This window comes from Anabrus simplex, chromosome 12 (assembly GCF_040414725.1).
Source record: "Anabrus simplex isolate iqAnaSimp1 chromosome 12, ASM4041472v1, whole genome shotgun sequence".
Classification (NCBI taxonomy): domain Eukaryota; kingdom Metazoa; phylum Arthropoda; class Insecta; order Orthoptera; family Tettigoniidae; genus Anabrus; species Anabrus simplex.
Genome location: NC_090276.1, coordinates 13,437,296 through 13,455,147, shown reverse-complemented (window position 1 = coordinate 13,455,147; position 17,852 = coordinate 13,437,296). Strand labels below are relative to the sequence as shown.

At 38.2% G+C, this 17,852-nt stretch overlaps 1 protein-coding gene across 2 annotated transcripts in view; it reads left to right on the top strand.

Moving 5' to 3' along the window:
- The window catches only part of LOC136884504 (uncharacterized), a 77,265-nt gene that overhangs the window by 47,403 nt on the left and 12,010 nt on the right, over positions 1-17,852 (top strand). For both annotated transcript variants that reach the window (XM_067156719.2, XM_067156717.2), the window contains one exon: positions 2,129-2,202. In XM_067156719.2, the coding sequence (XP_067012820.2) occupies positions 2,129-2,202 (74 nt within the window). The remainder of the gene's footprint in view (positions 1-2,128; positions 2,203-17,852) is intronic.

The window sequence follows — 17,852 nt, the reverse complement described above, 5'->3', positions numbered from 1 at the left end:
CATATTGCAACATAGGCTTATACGTAGGTGCAGCAAATTGATTGTAAATCACAGAGTGAAGTTTCACGATGAAATAATGATCATGTACCTTCACTTGTGGTTTGGCACCTTGTAGTCTTACAAAATCAGTAATCCTTCTGATATAGAGTTTATATTGCCAAAGGAAGTAAACATCAAGGGGTTGGCAATATTTTGTTGCGTATCATCTTTGTTTGGAAGATTTGCATCTAGAAGGGTATGATCTGTATGACCTACCCAGGAATCGCACAACAATAGGCTCTTTTCATTTGTTACATGTTCGCCAAGGACTGAAGTTAGAAAACGTTTCATGTGTTGTTTAGTCATTTTCCACTTTTGCTTGCCTCCACATGAATGTTTCGTGGACAGGTTGTTGCAAGTTTCTTTAAAATATTTGGACCGAAAGTGCCTTGTGTCTCTTGAAAACAGATGTACAACTTGGTTGCTAGTCTGCCTGCCGTTGATAAAGCCACATCAATTGTGTAGCTGTGGGTTGAGCTATGTACAGACTGCAACACACTACCTGTACTTTTCTCTCCTCTGTAGGACAGTGTTGATGCTGAAGATATTTCATACTGGAATTGACTCTGCTCACTGTTCCAAACATTATCTTTCTCCACACCCTGCTCTATTATAAACGTGTTCACTTCTTCCGCAAACTGTTGTGCCTTCTGACGTATAATATTATCGTCTTCTATGTTCTTACGTGTGACAAATGTAGTAATATGCCTGGATGAAATGCCATATTTAGTCTTGAGATGGTCTCGATAAAGGAAATGGAAGCTTTGAAATTGACCAAGCCAACCATTTTATCACCTTCTAGTGCCCACATCTGCAGATGCTAATAGTGAACTGTAGATCCATACCTCCTTGCACCATCAAATTGCGATATTACATACTCTTTTATCGTTTGTAATTGCGACAGTCTGTTTCCTTGGAAACGAGTACCTGCTCCCCATTTCCTAGAAACATAATTTAGAATTAATGAGCAATTTGATTTACTTTTGATGCACTTATAGCACTTCATTAGTTTGCCATAGGAATTGAAGCCACGATTGTAATAGTCCTCATAAATGTTCTATAGTACGCTGTCATCAAGATCTTTTAATACACTGGACCTCGTCTTTTTGGGTGGAGAGAGTTCGTACTCGCTTTGACTTGACTGTTTCTGTTGCTCTGGAGATGAATGTTGTGTACTGCTTGAAGAGCCACCTTCATGTTCAGGTTCCTCCTGTCCTTCAGAATCCGTACATCTAACAAGCATAATGTCTGTATTTCTGTGTCATCGCCATTATATTTCTGAATTATTATGCCGTATAATATATCCGCGAACTCCATATCCTCGGCCCCGATGTCATTTCCATATTCAGCATGTCGCAACTTGGTCCCTAATATTTGGACCACATGCGTAGGATTAATTCTCTTCGTGATATCGCTGCACTGTACACAGTTTACACAGTAACTCGCTTGCGAACACTCCAAGAGACAAATCCGTACTGTAGCTATACCACTCATGCAACTAGAGCACTGGTTGGTGCAGCTACACTATGCGCTAGCAGACAAGTGCGGAGTTTTGCATGGAAATGTGGCACACCACTGTTTTGTTTATGATTGCTTGTTATTCCAAGCATGGTTCCGAGTGTTCGAGGTCAAAGGTGTCCCTTGTTAGTTGAGCAGCTCGTCTCCTTTCTCCCAAGTCTTCCCAGCACAAACTTTGAAACATTTTCTTAAATTGGAAATCACCCAGAAGAAATCAAGCGGTTTTCTTTGGATTTTTTCCAGTTCTTGAATCAAATAATCCTGGTGAGGGTCCCATACACTGGAACTGTACTCTAGTTGGGGTCTTACCAGAGAAATATATGCCATCACAAAACACTGCTTCAGAAGTGTACCCTGTGTCGACACACTGCTTGCAATCCGTTGTGCCGTATGGAATGTTTTAAAACTGTCAGCAGTGTCACTTCACCCATCTCTACCTGTCGGCCAACATTTTGATGGTGACCTTTTTCTTCCCCCCACCATCGGGACCTGAAACAGCTAACCACGATGTCACATAATAAAGACTTGACTCTGTGTGCTTTTACTCAGAAGACTGTTTATTTGTTCCTAGGATGAGGACGAAAGTCGAGTCAGCTCGGGATGTTCGGAAATTCTTCCAGACACTAGCCCTGGAGGACAAATTAGGTAAGCTTTGCTTAATCCTTTTAGTATTACTCGTTTAGAGGTGGTATATTTGTAGAATACCAGGCTTTTTGTTAAGAAATGGCAATGTTTTAGTAAAATCATTATAATTTTCTTATTATTGAAGATTTGCCTCCAAAATGTTTACTTTTGATAGAAAGGGAGTTCGTTTACATGTTTGCATAGGAATATACTATGTTGCATTAACACTGCACATGCAAAAAGTATTAATTTAATGATGATAAAAATTGAAAAGTCAAAATTGACAGAAAGAAACCTAAATCAAAATTAAAATTATACATTAATGAATATTATTGTCAGCAGCTACATGTTCTTGGTTTACTATTTGGGAAATGTCAATATCTTAGGTACTATGATTTCTAGTTTATAAAATATTGTATTTCACTATACGTTAGGACCTGGTGTTTCGAGATAGTGGCCAGGGCTCAAACCGGGTGTCATTTCCAACTGAAACTTCACTAAACCCTGTATTATGCATTGTTGTCATTACTGCGTACATCACGCCCTACGCCGTCTTCATTTCCATCTCTCTCCAAGCCACTAAAATTGTCACTTTCGCTAATGACAAAACCGCAAGGTTTATGATACAGTGGAATGTCATCACTACTCTCACTTCCTGTCTTGGAAATAACATCACTAACGTCATTATTACATGACTCTGATGTAGCAACATTTTCATCAGACTCAATGTAGTCATCATCGGCACAGACTCTTAATATATTTGACTAAATCGTCATCTTGCTAGGCTGAGTGGCTTGGGTCGTTGATTCACTAGCCTTCTGACCTCAACTTGGCAGGTTCGATCCTGGTCCAGTCCGGTGGTATTTGAAGGTGTGTCGGTAGATTTACTGGCACGTAAAATAACTCCTGTGGAACTAAATTCAGGCACCATGGCGTCTCCGAAATCTATAAAAGGTAGTTAGTCCGATAACATTATTATTAAATCATCATCGTTTTGGAATACATTCTACGCAGCAGAGGCCATTTTCATACTCACAACTTTGCACGGTGTATAAAATATGGGGCGCTTTGAAAAAATCTTATCTCCGTAAATACAGTGATTAGTGTGATAGTTCTGGTAGATTAAGAAAATACAGGCTTCGCTGATTCTAGACTATCTGCTTTGTGCTGCTGTCTCTCAGAAAACTGAGAACTACAAGCACATACAAAACCGCTTGTGTAAGGACCGCTGTTGTGTTCCTGGCAATTTTCACTCGTTCGCCGAGGAACGCTTTTGCGCTCTCTGTTACACTGAGAGTTAATGTTCTTAAACCAAAAAAACCCACTTGGATTAACAAACTTCCTTATTATCCAGAATTTTATGTCTTAACTCTTTCACTTATTCAGACTGCCTTGCTTTCTCCACAGTGTTCTAAGAAACTCATACACATAAACAAGAAATACAGACATTGATATAAAATTATTTTTCTTAAAAACTATAAAAGCTAGACTTACCAGAGTTTCTGTGGATGTTTGGATTTCGGTTTCAGACAATCAACAACAAACTGTATATTTTCGTATGTTTATTTCCAGGTACTGCAGTACTGTTGTCCGTAAAAAGTAGGAATTTGGAATCTAATAGAAACCAGTTCGCACGTATAATTTTGCTGAAAGCTGGCAGGCATAGCAAAAATCTCATCAGATGTCCAGTAAGTTTGAATAGTAGATCTCGTGGAATAACTCATGAGATTTTGGCGGTGGCTTTAATTTGTTTCTAAGTAATTAACTTCTTTCAATAAATTCACTTCTGTCTGTTGATGTACCGTTGCCTACGAGATACACAAGGCCTGGAAATACAGCACTCTAAACTTGTCCTCGAGATACTTCCGACAAGCGCCGCTAGCTCTTTACTATTCTGTCTCGCCCGCTCATTGCAACACGTTGGTTTGCGAAAAACTATAAAATTTAATTAAAACTAGTAATTTCAGAGGACACCAAACAGCTATAAGATAAAAAATAGACTTAAGAGCAATTGTATGACTTATTTTCTAGAACGTAGGCCTTTGTCTCACACTATGTTAAGACGAAATAAGTAATTCACGAAAACTTCGTGATCAATTAAGATAAATACATATCAGCAGCATTAATGTTCAAATGATCACAAGGAATGATTCATTTAATCTCATAGAATATTATCTACAATGTATGACGTACCGATACATAAGATTAGCTTACCTGAGATGCAGGAAGTTATCACAATTTCAGCACTTTGCGGTTCAGGGGTTTCCTTCTGAAATTCTTGAACGCATCATCCTGATCGGAAATTTCCTTCGCCTGATTGTCCAGAATTGGTTTTAGAAACTTTGTCGGTATTATTTTACCTAGTCTTTCCTGATCACAACAACTAGTACAGTTAAAGCGTTCCAGGAACTTTGGCACAACATAGACAATTAGTTTCTTTACGAGATTTGTTTTTCCCAAATAACATAAAGCAGAACATGTGAACTTTAAAATGTTTCTTAGGAAATACACAAACTTTCTTGATGGATACCGTAGGGCACGCCGATCTTTCATTCTTATTAAGTGTGCTAGAGGACTATCACAGGTGGTTGATGATAGTCCTTGTAGGCAGGTTTCACAGTGTGTCTGCTCCTCAACCACTCTCATTCTCAAGATATATCATTATCTGAATCAGAAATTCTACTAAATTTTGATGGTATGTCATTTCTGGGAGGTGGATCTTTCCTGCGCTTGTTACTTTTCTGTTTATGAACAGGGTACACACTAAAAACAGAAGGAACTTTGTTGGGAAGAATTTGCTTGATTGATGTGCTTACACTAAAGTCTGACGTATTAAAATGCAAGCTACACACTCGAGAAGAATTGTTAGGTACCCAAAGAGATCCTACTTTATCACCTTGCCTGGAAATAGCTTGCCTCCACTTCTCTCTTAAACCGTGCTCCGAAGGGAAACTATGAAACTTCACATTTTCTTGCTTTTTAGCAGTATCGGAAGTACAAAAAGGTACACAACAGTTCACCATCTTCTCAACCTCACATACACACACAGACAGAAAAAATACTGACAATAAATTGCACAAAATCAACACAACATCACTATTAGTCCGCACATCACAATGTTAAAAGTCCACCAAGAACAGAACGGAAACCTGACATCTAGCGGCCAAGCCGTGAACACGGTCGGGCCGCTTTTTTCAGCGGCAAATTGCTTCCTATTTCCCGGCCTTGTGTATCGTAGGCAACGGATGTACACATTGAACACACCAATCCTAAGATGAAACAAGCATCCACACAGATTGCACAGAATTGTTGGAGGAAGTTGGAGTGGTTGTTTTGCACAGAGTTTTCGAGCTTGTCTCCTGGCCTCTTACATCTGCGTTGTTCCTCTTCAAACAGATTGACAGCAGCAGCGATGGTCCAGCACCAAACTGAACGTTCTTGAGCAAGCGTGTCCCAGGTTTGTGGATTGAGAACTATCATCTTCAAAGTGTGCTTAAGCTGGTCCTTGTAGCACCTCATGGGCGCTCCACAAGGTCTGGGGCCGGAACAAAGTTCACCATACAGGATTTGGCCTGGAAATCTAGTATCACTCATCCGACGGACATGCCCAACCCATCTAAGTTGATGACCAACGATGGACAATTCTATTCATTTGGCATGCTCTATCTCAAGATCAGCAACGTTTGTGACATGGTTTTCCCTTTTCATCCTAAGGGTGAATCAAAGTTTTTCTTGGTGGAAGCTTATTCAAGTCATGTCAGTAAAGGGTCCTAGTTTCACAACTGTACGGTAATGTTGCGATGACAACAGTGTGGTACACCGTGAGTTTCGTCTTCACGGTCAGGTCTTTAGTCATGAACACCCGGTGTGATAATCATCCAAATGCTCTATGGGCAGCACCAATTCTCATCTCCACATCTTGCTCACAATTACAGCGCACAGATAGCATACTGTCCAAGTATGAAATGGGGTCTACCTGCTCCAGTTGAGAATCCAAAATGGAGACGTCGACATGTGGAAGGTTTGTGCTTGTACCTTGGTCTTCTGGACATTAGTGGTTAGACCAAAATGATCACATGCAGTCTTGTAGCATTTAACTAACTGTTGCAATTGCTCTGGTTTGAGTGCAGGTGATGCAGCATCATCTGCATACAGCATTTTGGTTATGTCCGCCTCTGTAGTGTAACGGTTAGTGCTATTAGCGGCTGTCCTCGGGGGCCCGGTTCTATTCCCGGTGTTGCCAGAAATTTAAGAATGACACGAGGGCTGGTATGTGGTCGAAATGGCGCACGCACCTCACCTCCATTGGGGGTGTGCCTGAAAAGAGCTGCACCACTTCAGGATGAGGACACGAGTTTACTTTATTCTGGTTATCTTTGTAACCTGGTTGAGCCTCTGGGAGCAAAGTCTAGCTAAGTTGAAAAGCCCTCAATCAAAACTATAGCTAACCTCCACACCTGGGTTGTTTGTAGAAGATTTATGCAGCATGGAGAATAAGTCTGCAAAAAATATACAGAGTTCACCTACTGATAATCTGGTCCAATTCTTTTACCGTGGAATTGGTGGAAAGTTCTGTACGCAAAATGTAATCGTTTGCATACCTGTTGGTCTTGGCTACTTTGTATTCTAGGAAGTCATTTTTGAAGTCCATTTCTGTAAAAATGTCAGGAATAACTATTTTCAAACCTGCTTGCCCAGTAAATTGTAGTTTATCAGAGATTTGAAAAGAATCTACTAATTTGGGAGGATTTACAGTATATGAGGGTAAAGTCCCATCACCCTCACCTGTTGGTCTTAGCTATCATACGAGGGGTAAACAAAAATTACCGGAATAACATTGCCGTGAGCGAAGCTTATGTAGTACACAATTCTATCACTAGGCGTGTATAGCGGAACTCATTACCAGTTCAGTGTCACCTTTGTTGTCGACCTGGCTTGGTCTGTTCATCTGCAGTGATTGTTTTTGCTAGCGCTGTTTTGTTCCTGTTTTGTTTTTTATGATGGCAAATTTAAGTGAACAATGAGCAGACCTTTAATTGGAAAGTTTTAAGAAGATTGTGCAACAGTGTTTGTCAAAAAAGACCCAATTTGTGGCAGACAATAGACTGGTTTGACCACCATGATAACACACCTGCACACACAGCCATATCTGTTAGACGGTTTTTGGCTAAAACTGGCATGGTTTCGCTGCCCCATGCGTGACCTGGCTCAGTGCGACTTTTTCTTATTTCCACCACCTAAAAAGGGACATGAAAGTTCACCAATTTGACAACATTGAAGAGGTCAAGAAAAAACGAGGGAGGAGTTGTCAGCCATTTCTAAATATGACTACAAAAAAATGTTTCAAACTGTGGAAGCACTGGTGGGACAAATGTATTAGTTGTAATTGAGAGTATTTGGATGGGGAAAAGGTTGTTTTGTATTAGTTGTAATGGAAAGTATTTTGAAGGAGATAAGGTTGTTTTGTAAAAAATTTGAAAATATGTAGCTTTTAAAAAATAATTTAGTTTTTTGGGTACCCCCTCGTATGTTCCAGGAAGTTATTCTAAAAAAAAAATAATTTTAATCTGATGTTTTTATTTAATATAGGTCACTGAAGGTGACTCATAAGTAGTCTAAACATGTCTGAATAAACTTAATACTTCATCTTCAGAGATATAATTTCGTGTGGCTATTTCTAGCCGAGTGCAGCCCTTGTAAGGCAGACCCTCCGATGAGGGTGGGCGGCAATCTTCAGAGATGAGATAATGTATTGGACAGGACTTACTTACTTGACTTGGCTTAATTCCTCTCGTTCCCACTGGAACATAGGGCATCCGTGAAACGTCTCCATTGTGGTCGTCGACTTGCCAATGCTTCAACTTCCTCCCAAGTCTTCCCTGCTTCAAGAACCAATTCTCATTTTCCCTTTTGGGCCAAAGTTCGTCATCGAGGTATCCATCCAGTTTCGTTTCACTTCAGTTTCTTTAATAAGTGGATTTAAGATGTGCGAGTTGTTAGCCCTCTGCACCTGAGCTTGGTGGTGGGGCTGCCACCTGAGCCTCCAAGCCTGCCATTTTCTGTAGGGGTTGTTTCCCTTAGCCTTTGAAGATCCCTCTTCACCACAAGGCAGTGGTTTCCCCATTTCTTCAACCCCAAGGGAAAAACGTTGCCTCGTCTGCCAGATTTGCCATTCCAAAGGTCTCCTTTCTCGGCCCCCATCTACCATTGAGAACTACACCAGAGCCCGGTTAGCCGTCACTTTTCAGGGTTCCTGAAGGGCCTTCACAGCTACCGTAGCGGTCCTGGGGCACACACAGTCCCCGCTGTATATCACCCCTATAGGCAATCCCCTACGTCATGCCGTTGCCCACCTCCCACAACATGGACGAGGGGTTGGACTTATGGGAGGCTATTGGACAGGAGGATAAATGTATATTATTTCAAGATGTACAAAGGCTGTTTGTTTATTATAAGTAACTGGTAATAACAAGCAATATATAACCGTAAAATTGTCAGGAATAACTAGTTTCAAACCTGCTTGCCCAGTAAATTGTACAAGGACTGTAAATAAGATAATAGCAATATTGATAGAACGCAGTATTTATTGAACTAACAAGTACAATATTGCATTACATTCCTTCAATGTAGTCACGCGCAATGTTAAGTTAAGATTGTTGGGCGTAATTTTGGATATTTTACTAACAAAAATTATTTCATTAATGTCCACCTCCGTACTGTAACGGTTAGCACTATTAGTTGCTGTCCTCTGAGGGCTGGGTTCGATTCCTGGCACTGTCAGAAATTTTGAATTGGCAGGAGGCCTGGTATGTGGTTTCAGTTGCACATGAGGTTACTTACTGTATTACATTAATGAATAAATAATGGTTGTACCAAAACACTACTATAACAAGTTTTTAAAAAGATTATACATAAAAACAACAAGACTGCCAGATACAATCAGCCCTGTTAATTTTCACCATCATTGCCTTCACGCTTAATTTTACTGGTGAAGCACTTAGACAATCCTGTCACATCTGATATTCTTCTTAGAACTGACTCCAGTGGTATTGTGAGTCCTTTGCCTTCTTTTTCCATGAACTTCGTCACTTTATAAATTATCTCCCTTGTTTGTGCTTATAGCTTCTTGTTTTTTTTATTTTGAGTTCACAGGTGGCTTTGTCGTAAATATAACTAATATTGCAGTCACTAAATCTGTTTACTGAACCCACACTTCTCACACTATCACTTTCATAATGTAATAAAAGAACTTCATAGTTTGTCCAGGTTGGCTATAAATATGTGCACTTAACATTCTTATTTAAATACTAAATTCAGCCTACCTCTTTTTGTTTTGGCTATAGATGAACCATTTATTAATGTTAGTAAAGCAGGATGAACAAATTTCACTTCCTCACCTCCTTGGGAAACAAGCGGCTTCAACAACGCTACAGTTACCAGGCACGGTAAAGTCGTTTCTGTGTCAGCGAGCACCTGCTCATTCTGGGATAGATTTCTGCTGTGAGATGAGAACGATCTCGCAGGACGGCATAGCAATCTTTCTGAGACTTGCTGAAAAATTGTAGTAAAGGTGCTTGGGTATTCCATTCTCAGAATCTCTCTGTCTCTTTCTTTCATCAGTTGCCTCCCTCACACAACAACTCTCACGAGCTGCACAGTTACCGTAGCCAATCTGTACATGCTGGCAGTTCTCATTCTTTTGTTAAGGCTGCTTTCTCTCTTTTTTCCTTTTCATTGGAACCAGCTGGGAAGGGTTGATTACACTCCTCGTGACAACAACGAAGAGAGTAATTTGAAACCGAGATCAGTAGCTGCAGTCGCTTAAGTGCGGCGAGTATGAGTAGTCAGGAGATAATGGATTTGAACCCCACTGTCAGCACCCCTAAAGATGGTTTTCCATGGATTCCCATTTTCACCCCAGAAAAATGATGGGGTTGTACCTTAATTAAGGCCAGGCTGCTTCCTTCCCACTCCTAGCCATTTCCTGTCCCATCGTCGCCATGAGACCTGTCTGTGTGGGAGCGACGTAAAGCAACTTTTACAGAAGTACTTTTGAAGGTTAGTGGCTACAAATAAAGCATGTAAATGAAACAAATATAGGCCTGTTAACCCTAAAATCATGAACAATTTTCCTGGAAGACATTGCGGTAATTCACCAAGTGCGAGGCGGACACTAAATTAAACCACAGTTCATTGCATGGCACCGTTTTCAAATTATTGAGGAAGCAGACTGTTTAGCCTTCGTTTTGAAAGTTTCTGAAAAACAAGTGGTGACTTGCAAGCAGTTTTATGGCTTTTGATGAAGTCAGATTACTGTACTTTACTAATTTCTGCCAGCTGAGAAGCAACATGGGTGTTAACTTTGTTGGCAACTATGAAACTGTGTGCTTAATTTTCAAAGATTTGCATGATAGCAGTGAGAATCATGGCAATAAACAGTTTGCCTCAAGAGTTTCAGAAATTTCCAGTAATTCAGTGGATAAAGAGACATATGCAAGTTATTTCAGATATATCAGGATCAGTAGATTTTATAACAGGATATAATGAAAACTGTTGCATGAATAAGTAGAAAAATAACCCCTGTAGCTTTCTGTTTGTAAATAATGTGGGTATAATGGTATTAAGATGCACAAAAAGGAAAAAAAACCTTTCAAGCAACAGCTGAGAATAATGGATTCAGCAGAACATTTTTAAATAAAATTATCAATAAACACAAAAACAAACCCAATAATACACCAAAGAACCCAATATTAAAAAAAGGTTTGAATGAGTGAAAGATGTAGCAACATTTGTGTGTTTGTCTGTCCTGGAAAACGGCAAATAAAAGTGATAAACGAGTAAAATTGTGCTTTATGCTATAATACACTGGTAACAAAGTGGACTCAGTAATCCATGTGCAAGAAGACATAATTGCAATAAACAAGTGGCTCAGTATTAATAAATTATCTATGAACATCAGTAAAACTAAATATATGACAATAACTAAGCCAAGTATAAAAAAATATTAATCATTCAAAGTTATATATTGTACCCGGAAATGTGTTTATATCTTTGAGGCACTTGATATTAAATTAATGAGCATGGATTCTATCTAGGGAGTGGCTTTATCATTGGAGTTGGTACAGAGAGGGGTATAGTTATCAATCTTAAAGATTTTTTCTTTTTTTAATAATCTGAATTTATTGATTATTGAAAGCAAGTTGATATCACCTTCGTACAGCAGCATGGAAGTGTTCTGGCTGGTTAGCAACTCCGAGTCCTGAGATGGCGCCGGATATTTATTTATTTATTTATTTATTTATTTATTTATTTATTTATTTATTTATTTATTTATTTATTTATTTATTTATTTATTTGTCTTTTTGAAAGTACACAGGCAGTAAGCCCAATACAGTACCTTCTTAACACATCAGTACTTACAAGCATACATGTAAGTAAAAATAAATACATAATAATAATAATGCTGAAGATAATAAAGACATGGAAGAAGAATTAATGGAAAACACATATACAGAGAAAATGACAATCCAGAGTACAACAATGATTATTTCTACAATATGAAAAATACTGGAATTGAAACAAGAATATAAAGTAGTAAGTGACTATATTAATAAATAAGTTAAATAGCACCTATTATATAGAAAAGGAGTCTGAATTTATAAATTAGAAACACAGGCCTTTAAATGTGTATTAATGACAGTGTGTGATTCGGAAAATAAATCTATTCCTGCAGCAAATGTGTTGTAAAATCGTAGCATTTTAATAAATGGCGACTTCAAGTGATGAGATGTTCTAGATCTTGGAACTTGAAATACTGCGTTCATGTGAGCTCCAGCTCGTGGAACATGACAGGAGATAAAATTGAGCAGTCCTATGGAATTAAATTTATTTCTTACGATTTTGTTTAACGTTTTTAAAGAAATAATTATTCTTCTGTTGCGCAGCGATTTGAGGTTAAAGTTACTTCTTAAATACTGTGTTGATGTATCAAAAGGGCAAAATGTCTTATTTGTTTTATAATACAGATACCGCAAAAACTTGTTTTGAACAACTTCAATGGTATGTATTTGTTCGTTAGAACACGGGTCCCAAATTACAGATGCGTATTCTAATTTACTCCTAACAAGGCTAGTAAATAACTGAATAACAATCGATGATTGAGTAAATAATTTAGAACTCCTTATTATAAACCCGAGCATACGGTTGGCTTCGTTCGTTATTTTTGTAATATGGGCATTGAATGTTAATTTTTCATCAAATATTACTCTTAAGTCTCTTATTGCCAAAACTGTTTCTAGTTTGGTATCTTTTATATTGTACGACGCAATCGTACCTTTCTTTTTCCTGGTAAAAGTTACTGATTTACATTTCTTTACATTAAGAGACATATGATTCATATCGCACCATTGTACAACACGATCGATGTCCTGCTGAAGCTCATCCTCATCCTTCTTGTGACGTATAACTTTAAATAGTTTTACATCGTCAGCAAACAGCAAACAACTGGCATGACGAAGATTATTCGGCAAGTCGTTATTCAAAATTAAAAATAGAAGGGGACCCAAATTAGATCCTTGAGGAACACCGGAGTAACTAATGAAGTTGTCTGAGATTTCGCCTTTAAAAGACACAAACTGACGTCGATCTTTCAGGTAAGTACATAACATTCGAAGTAGTGGTTTCGAGAACCCAAACTGGTGCATTTTTTGGATAAGAATTTTATGATCTACCTTGTCGAATGCTTTTTCGAAGTCTGTATAGACAACATCCGTTCTTCCGTTGTTATCCAATACATCATACAGTGTCTGAGTAAATCCTACAAGATTTGTAATAACAGATCTATTAGGCAAAAATCCATGCTGAAATTCTGAAATACCTGCCTTAATGTGATTATAGATCTTAAAATATAGTATATGTTCGTATACTTTTGCAAAGGCGTCAATAATGGAAACAGGGCGATAGTTAAGATATATTTTCATGAACGCCTGCCTTCGGAACTGGTGTAATTTTTGATATTTTCCACCTTTCAGGGAAGCAAGACTTTTTTAATGAAAGGTTGAAAATGAAGGTTATCTGTGGGACCAGTATTTCAGCACATCCTTTAATTATATAAGGTGGGATGTTATCTGGACCTCTTGCCTTTTTAGGTTTTAGTTTTCCATTAATGACTCGTTTTACCTCCTCTTCTGATATAGAAGTAATATTGAGCACATCCATAGTTGGTAATATAGGAATCTCATCCAAGTCCATGTTATCGATATTATAATTAAAGTCCGGGATGGTATACACCGATGAGAAATATTGCGCAAATCCTTGCGCAGTATTTCCAGTTTCATACCTGTTGTCGTTATAGAAGTAGGCATTATCACCTATTTGCGTTTCTCTTTTACTACTAGTAAACGTCCAGAAATTATTAATATTGTGTTTTATTCCATTTTCTAAGTTGTGAATATATATTTTATATGCAATGTTTATTTTAGATTTTAGTTCAGTTCTAAGCTGCCTAAATCGATCATCATAACATTTTGAAAACTTTTTCTTCCTGGCACATTTCTTTTTTCACTTTAGAGTTTGGATAATATCATGTGTAAACCATACGGATATTTGGATTTTTGAATGAGATTCCTCTTGGGAATGCATACATCAAAACATTTGTAGAGTGAGGTGTAAAAGAAATCTACTGCAAGGTCAACGTTATCAAAGGAATACAACGGGTTCCAGTCAAAGTCACGCACTTCACAGTAAAGTTTCATAAAATCTGCATTTTTGAAGTCATAATATTCACGGCATATGTTCTTAAAAATGGGAGGTTTCCTGGTTGGTAACGATAATAAAGAGAGTGTGGGATGATGCAAAACTTCTGGTACCAGTACGAATTCTTCATGTTTTATATTAATTGGTATGTTGGCCAAAACCAAATCTAGTGTTCTAGAGTTAAAATTGAGAACATTGTTATATTATTTCATTCCTAAATACAACATGAAATTTGCTAGATTACGACTGGCCGTTGATCCTTCAGCAAAATTATAATTTACATCATTAATTTCAGCTGAATTAAAATCACCCATAATGATGCAATCCGACATTATAAGGTGATCATTGTTTTCGACATAGTTAACGTAATCCTGATATACAGAGTAGCCAGAAGGAGGAGTTATATAGACAACATTTATAAATAGCTTTCGCTTGTTAGCGAGAATTTTAAGAGTGAGAGATTCACATTGTTGACTATTGTAAACAGAGGATAGCTTTACACGGTATCCCTTTTTAATAGCTATTAATACTCCACCTCCACGCGACTTTCCTATTAGTGATGTGTCCCTATCATTTCTAAATACTACATATCGATCATCGAATAATTCACTATCAAATACATCATTCGCCAAGAACGTTTCAGTTAACACTAGTACATCAAATGAACAGCAAAGGAGATTTTGAAGAAATAACTCACACTTGGTTCGAAGTCCTCTAACGTTTTGGTCTCAGCAGGTCAGCAGCATTCAGCCGTTCCTTTGTTGCAAATGGAGCTAGAATATGGAATTCTCTCCCCCACAACATTAGAGCCATACAATCCTTAAATTCCTTCAAGTTGTCTTGCCGTGAGCATCTCCTCGATATGTGCCGCCAGGCTGAATGAATCTGGCAGAGTGAATGTGTGTATGAATGTACGTTTACTGTGCTTAGGGTATTTAGTGTCAATCAACTTTTAATTTGTAACGATAGTTTAAGACATGACTAAGAATATTTATAGAGTTTATGTTATTATGTTTCATATTTTGTTTCTAGTTTGTAATGGTAGTTTTAAGATAAGATTATGAATATTGCTCTCATATGTACTATGTTAATGAAGTGTGGTTAAGTGTAAGAGAGGACCATGAGTCCTAACTTCGCCACTACAAATAAAGGCAAATATAATATAATAATAATAATAAATTGACAAATTGTTCACAGACATTTAAAAGGCAATAAAAATGTTAAATAAAATGTAGAAGTTAAGAAATGACTGATCATTGGAAAATATTCAAACGTTAAGGCTAGTAAAGGAAACCAAAACGCATTACAGTTTACCTAAATCTTCGACACTACGAAGGACATGAACAGGACTACCATCTTCTTTCCTGATCATTATTTTTCCACTATTATTAACCCATAGATATTTATAATCTTTGTCGTGCTGCAGCTGTTTTGCCTTAGCAAACAGAATTCTCCTCCCTGGGGATAAGGACTGATTAATGTACACAGGATTAGCAACTGTAAAGCCCAGGTGAGAAGTGGATAAGTTTCTTTTGATTTTTCGCCTCTCAAGGAGCTGTTCCTTATGACATCTGCAAACGAACTTCACAATAATGCCTGCAGTTGGACGATTGTTGACCTTTTTCAATCTATGGCAAGCATCAATCATGTCCTCTTTAAGCTCAACATTTAAGACCCTAGCGACATTTATGACGGTCTGAACAACGTTTTCATTGGGAACCTCGGGAACACCATATATTTCAAGAGTATTTACCCTAGTCTATTGTTCACTGTCGTCACATCGGATTGAAAGGTCATTTACTGTTTTCTGGAGCCGCTGATTTTCGGATAACAGATTGTCAATTATCGTTTGCTGTCTTGCTATTATTGCTTGCTGATTATCAAGAAGTTTCTGATGCTCATCTAATCTCTCGTGGCAGACATTAATTGAATTACCTAGCTGTCTTTCGATATCAGTAGTTGATTTCCTTAGAGCTGTCATATCCTCCTTCAGAGTAACCAGAAGTTCATAGATGTCACCAACAGATGGCATCTCAGCTACTGACATTTCATCACTCGCAGTGCTCGATCTTTTTTTACTATGACAAGCTTTGCACCTCCATTTATGATCACTGGATGAGAGTAACTTCAAGTCTCTGCCTTGGACATTCACACATTTCGAATGAAACCATTTACTGCAATTAGAACACTGTATTTTAGCAGCGGTATCCTGGATACGGATTTTCCACACTCCAAACAGGTGCTCATCGCAAGCGTAGGCAAAGTTGATATCTCGAACAAACAGTGAAGAACGTACTCCGGTGTTTTGAATTAGTTGGGTTTGCATCACCGACCGCCTAATGTTTACATACAATATCCTTTATAAAGAATACAAATTAAACCAGTATTACGGCTGTCTACCAGTGAAACTTAGTGTTATTACTGTTCGTTGAAACTTACTACATCGGTAGACACGCCTCCAAGTCAGGAAACCAGCATAATCAGCAAAAATAACACATTTACACTGGAGCACTATTCACACACGTCCTCACTCAACCGCCATCAACAAACCAATGGCCTGGGCAGGGACCACGCCTGCTTGGATGAGAAGTTCTAGAATTTCTGTAAGTTCTGGAACGTCTCTAAGTTCTGGAATGTCCCGATGTTCTGGATGCACACGTTCAGAGTTTGATTTGAGATGTGATTCATATGTGAGTTTTCTGCACGGCACTCCACACATTCATGGCACTGTTTAAACAGATGCAACCTTTCAATGATTGTTACTACACTCTTAACATTGAATCGAAAACGTCCTGCAATAATCACTCGGAGAACAGGATGATTTTGAAAAGCTTACAGTAAATCAGAATGTTCTGTAGGATTACAGTCACCACAGTTCTTAACGCATAGTGTCTGAAGATTTAGAACACATTGACACATTGGCAATGAACTGAATAAATGAAATAACACTCTGAAACTGTTCCGTCAGTAGGCGAAGCGAATAATGATATTTGAAAAAAAGTCTAATTTCATAAATTATGGATTCACTCAAAATGCTGGAAAGTTCTATGCTTTCTGGGAACGTGACATGCGTATTCTGAGTTATCACAGTCTTTAATGAGGATAAGAATCTAAACACAAGTCCCGATGCAGCACTTGGAAAGTATTGAATATTTTTACAATTAAACGTGATGTTTGAACGTCCCTAAGTTTCAAAATTCTTCACAGAACGTAAATTCGAGGGGCACTTGGGAAAAAAAAGTCATATCGTTCACACGAAAGTTTATGTTGGTAGGATACAAGTTCAACCTACACGTTCGGAAAATTTCTATGTTCACGAAAATACAAGTTCGAATAAGTTCGAAACATAAGTTCCAACATGGTACACAGCACTCATGAAAATTCTAAGTTCTTTCAATCATCGTCGAATAACCAAGTCTCAATGCGGCACGTCAAGAAAATGACGAAGTCCCTACGTGGCACATTAAGAAAATAGCAAAGTCCAATGTGACACTCGAAGAATATGACAAAGTTCCTATGTTATTTTAAGAAAATAACTAAGTCCAATGTGACACTCAAAGAATATGACAAAGTCCCAACATGACACCTTGAGAAAATAACGAAGTTCCAACACTCGATTTCGAAGACTTTTCAACTATAAGTTCGGCACACACAATGCTCCTCCCGTCACCCGTGTCGCAGAGATGGTGAAGCGACAGATACTGAATTCGTAGGTCGGGTGGTCCTCCTTTTATACCCGTTTGCGTGGAAGTGTCTAGAACCCGTGTATTATCTACCCTTATGTCTCCTAAAGTATTCAGAGGATTTCCGTGAAATCTTGACAAATTGCGTCCATAGTAATGGTTTTTATGATGGCAGTGTCGAAATAGCGATAGTTTAGCGCAAAATAGACTTTTGCGGGTAAGCTAGGACATTAC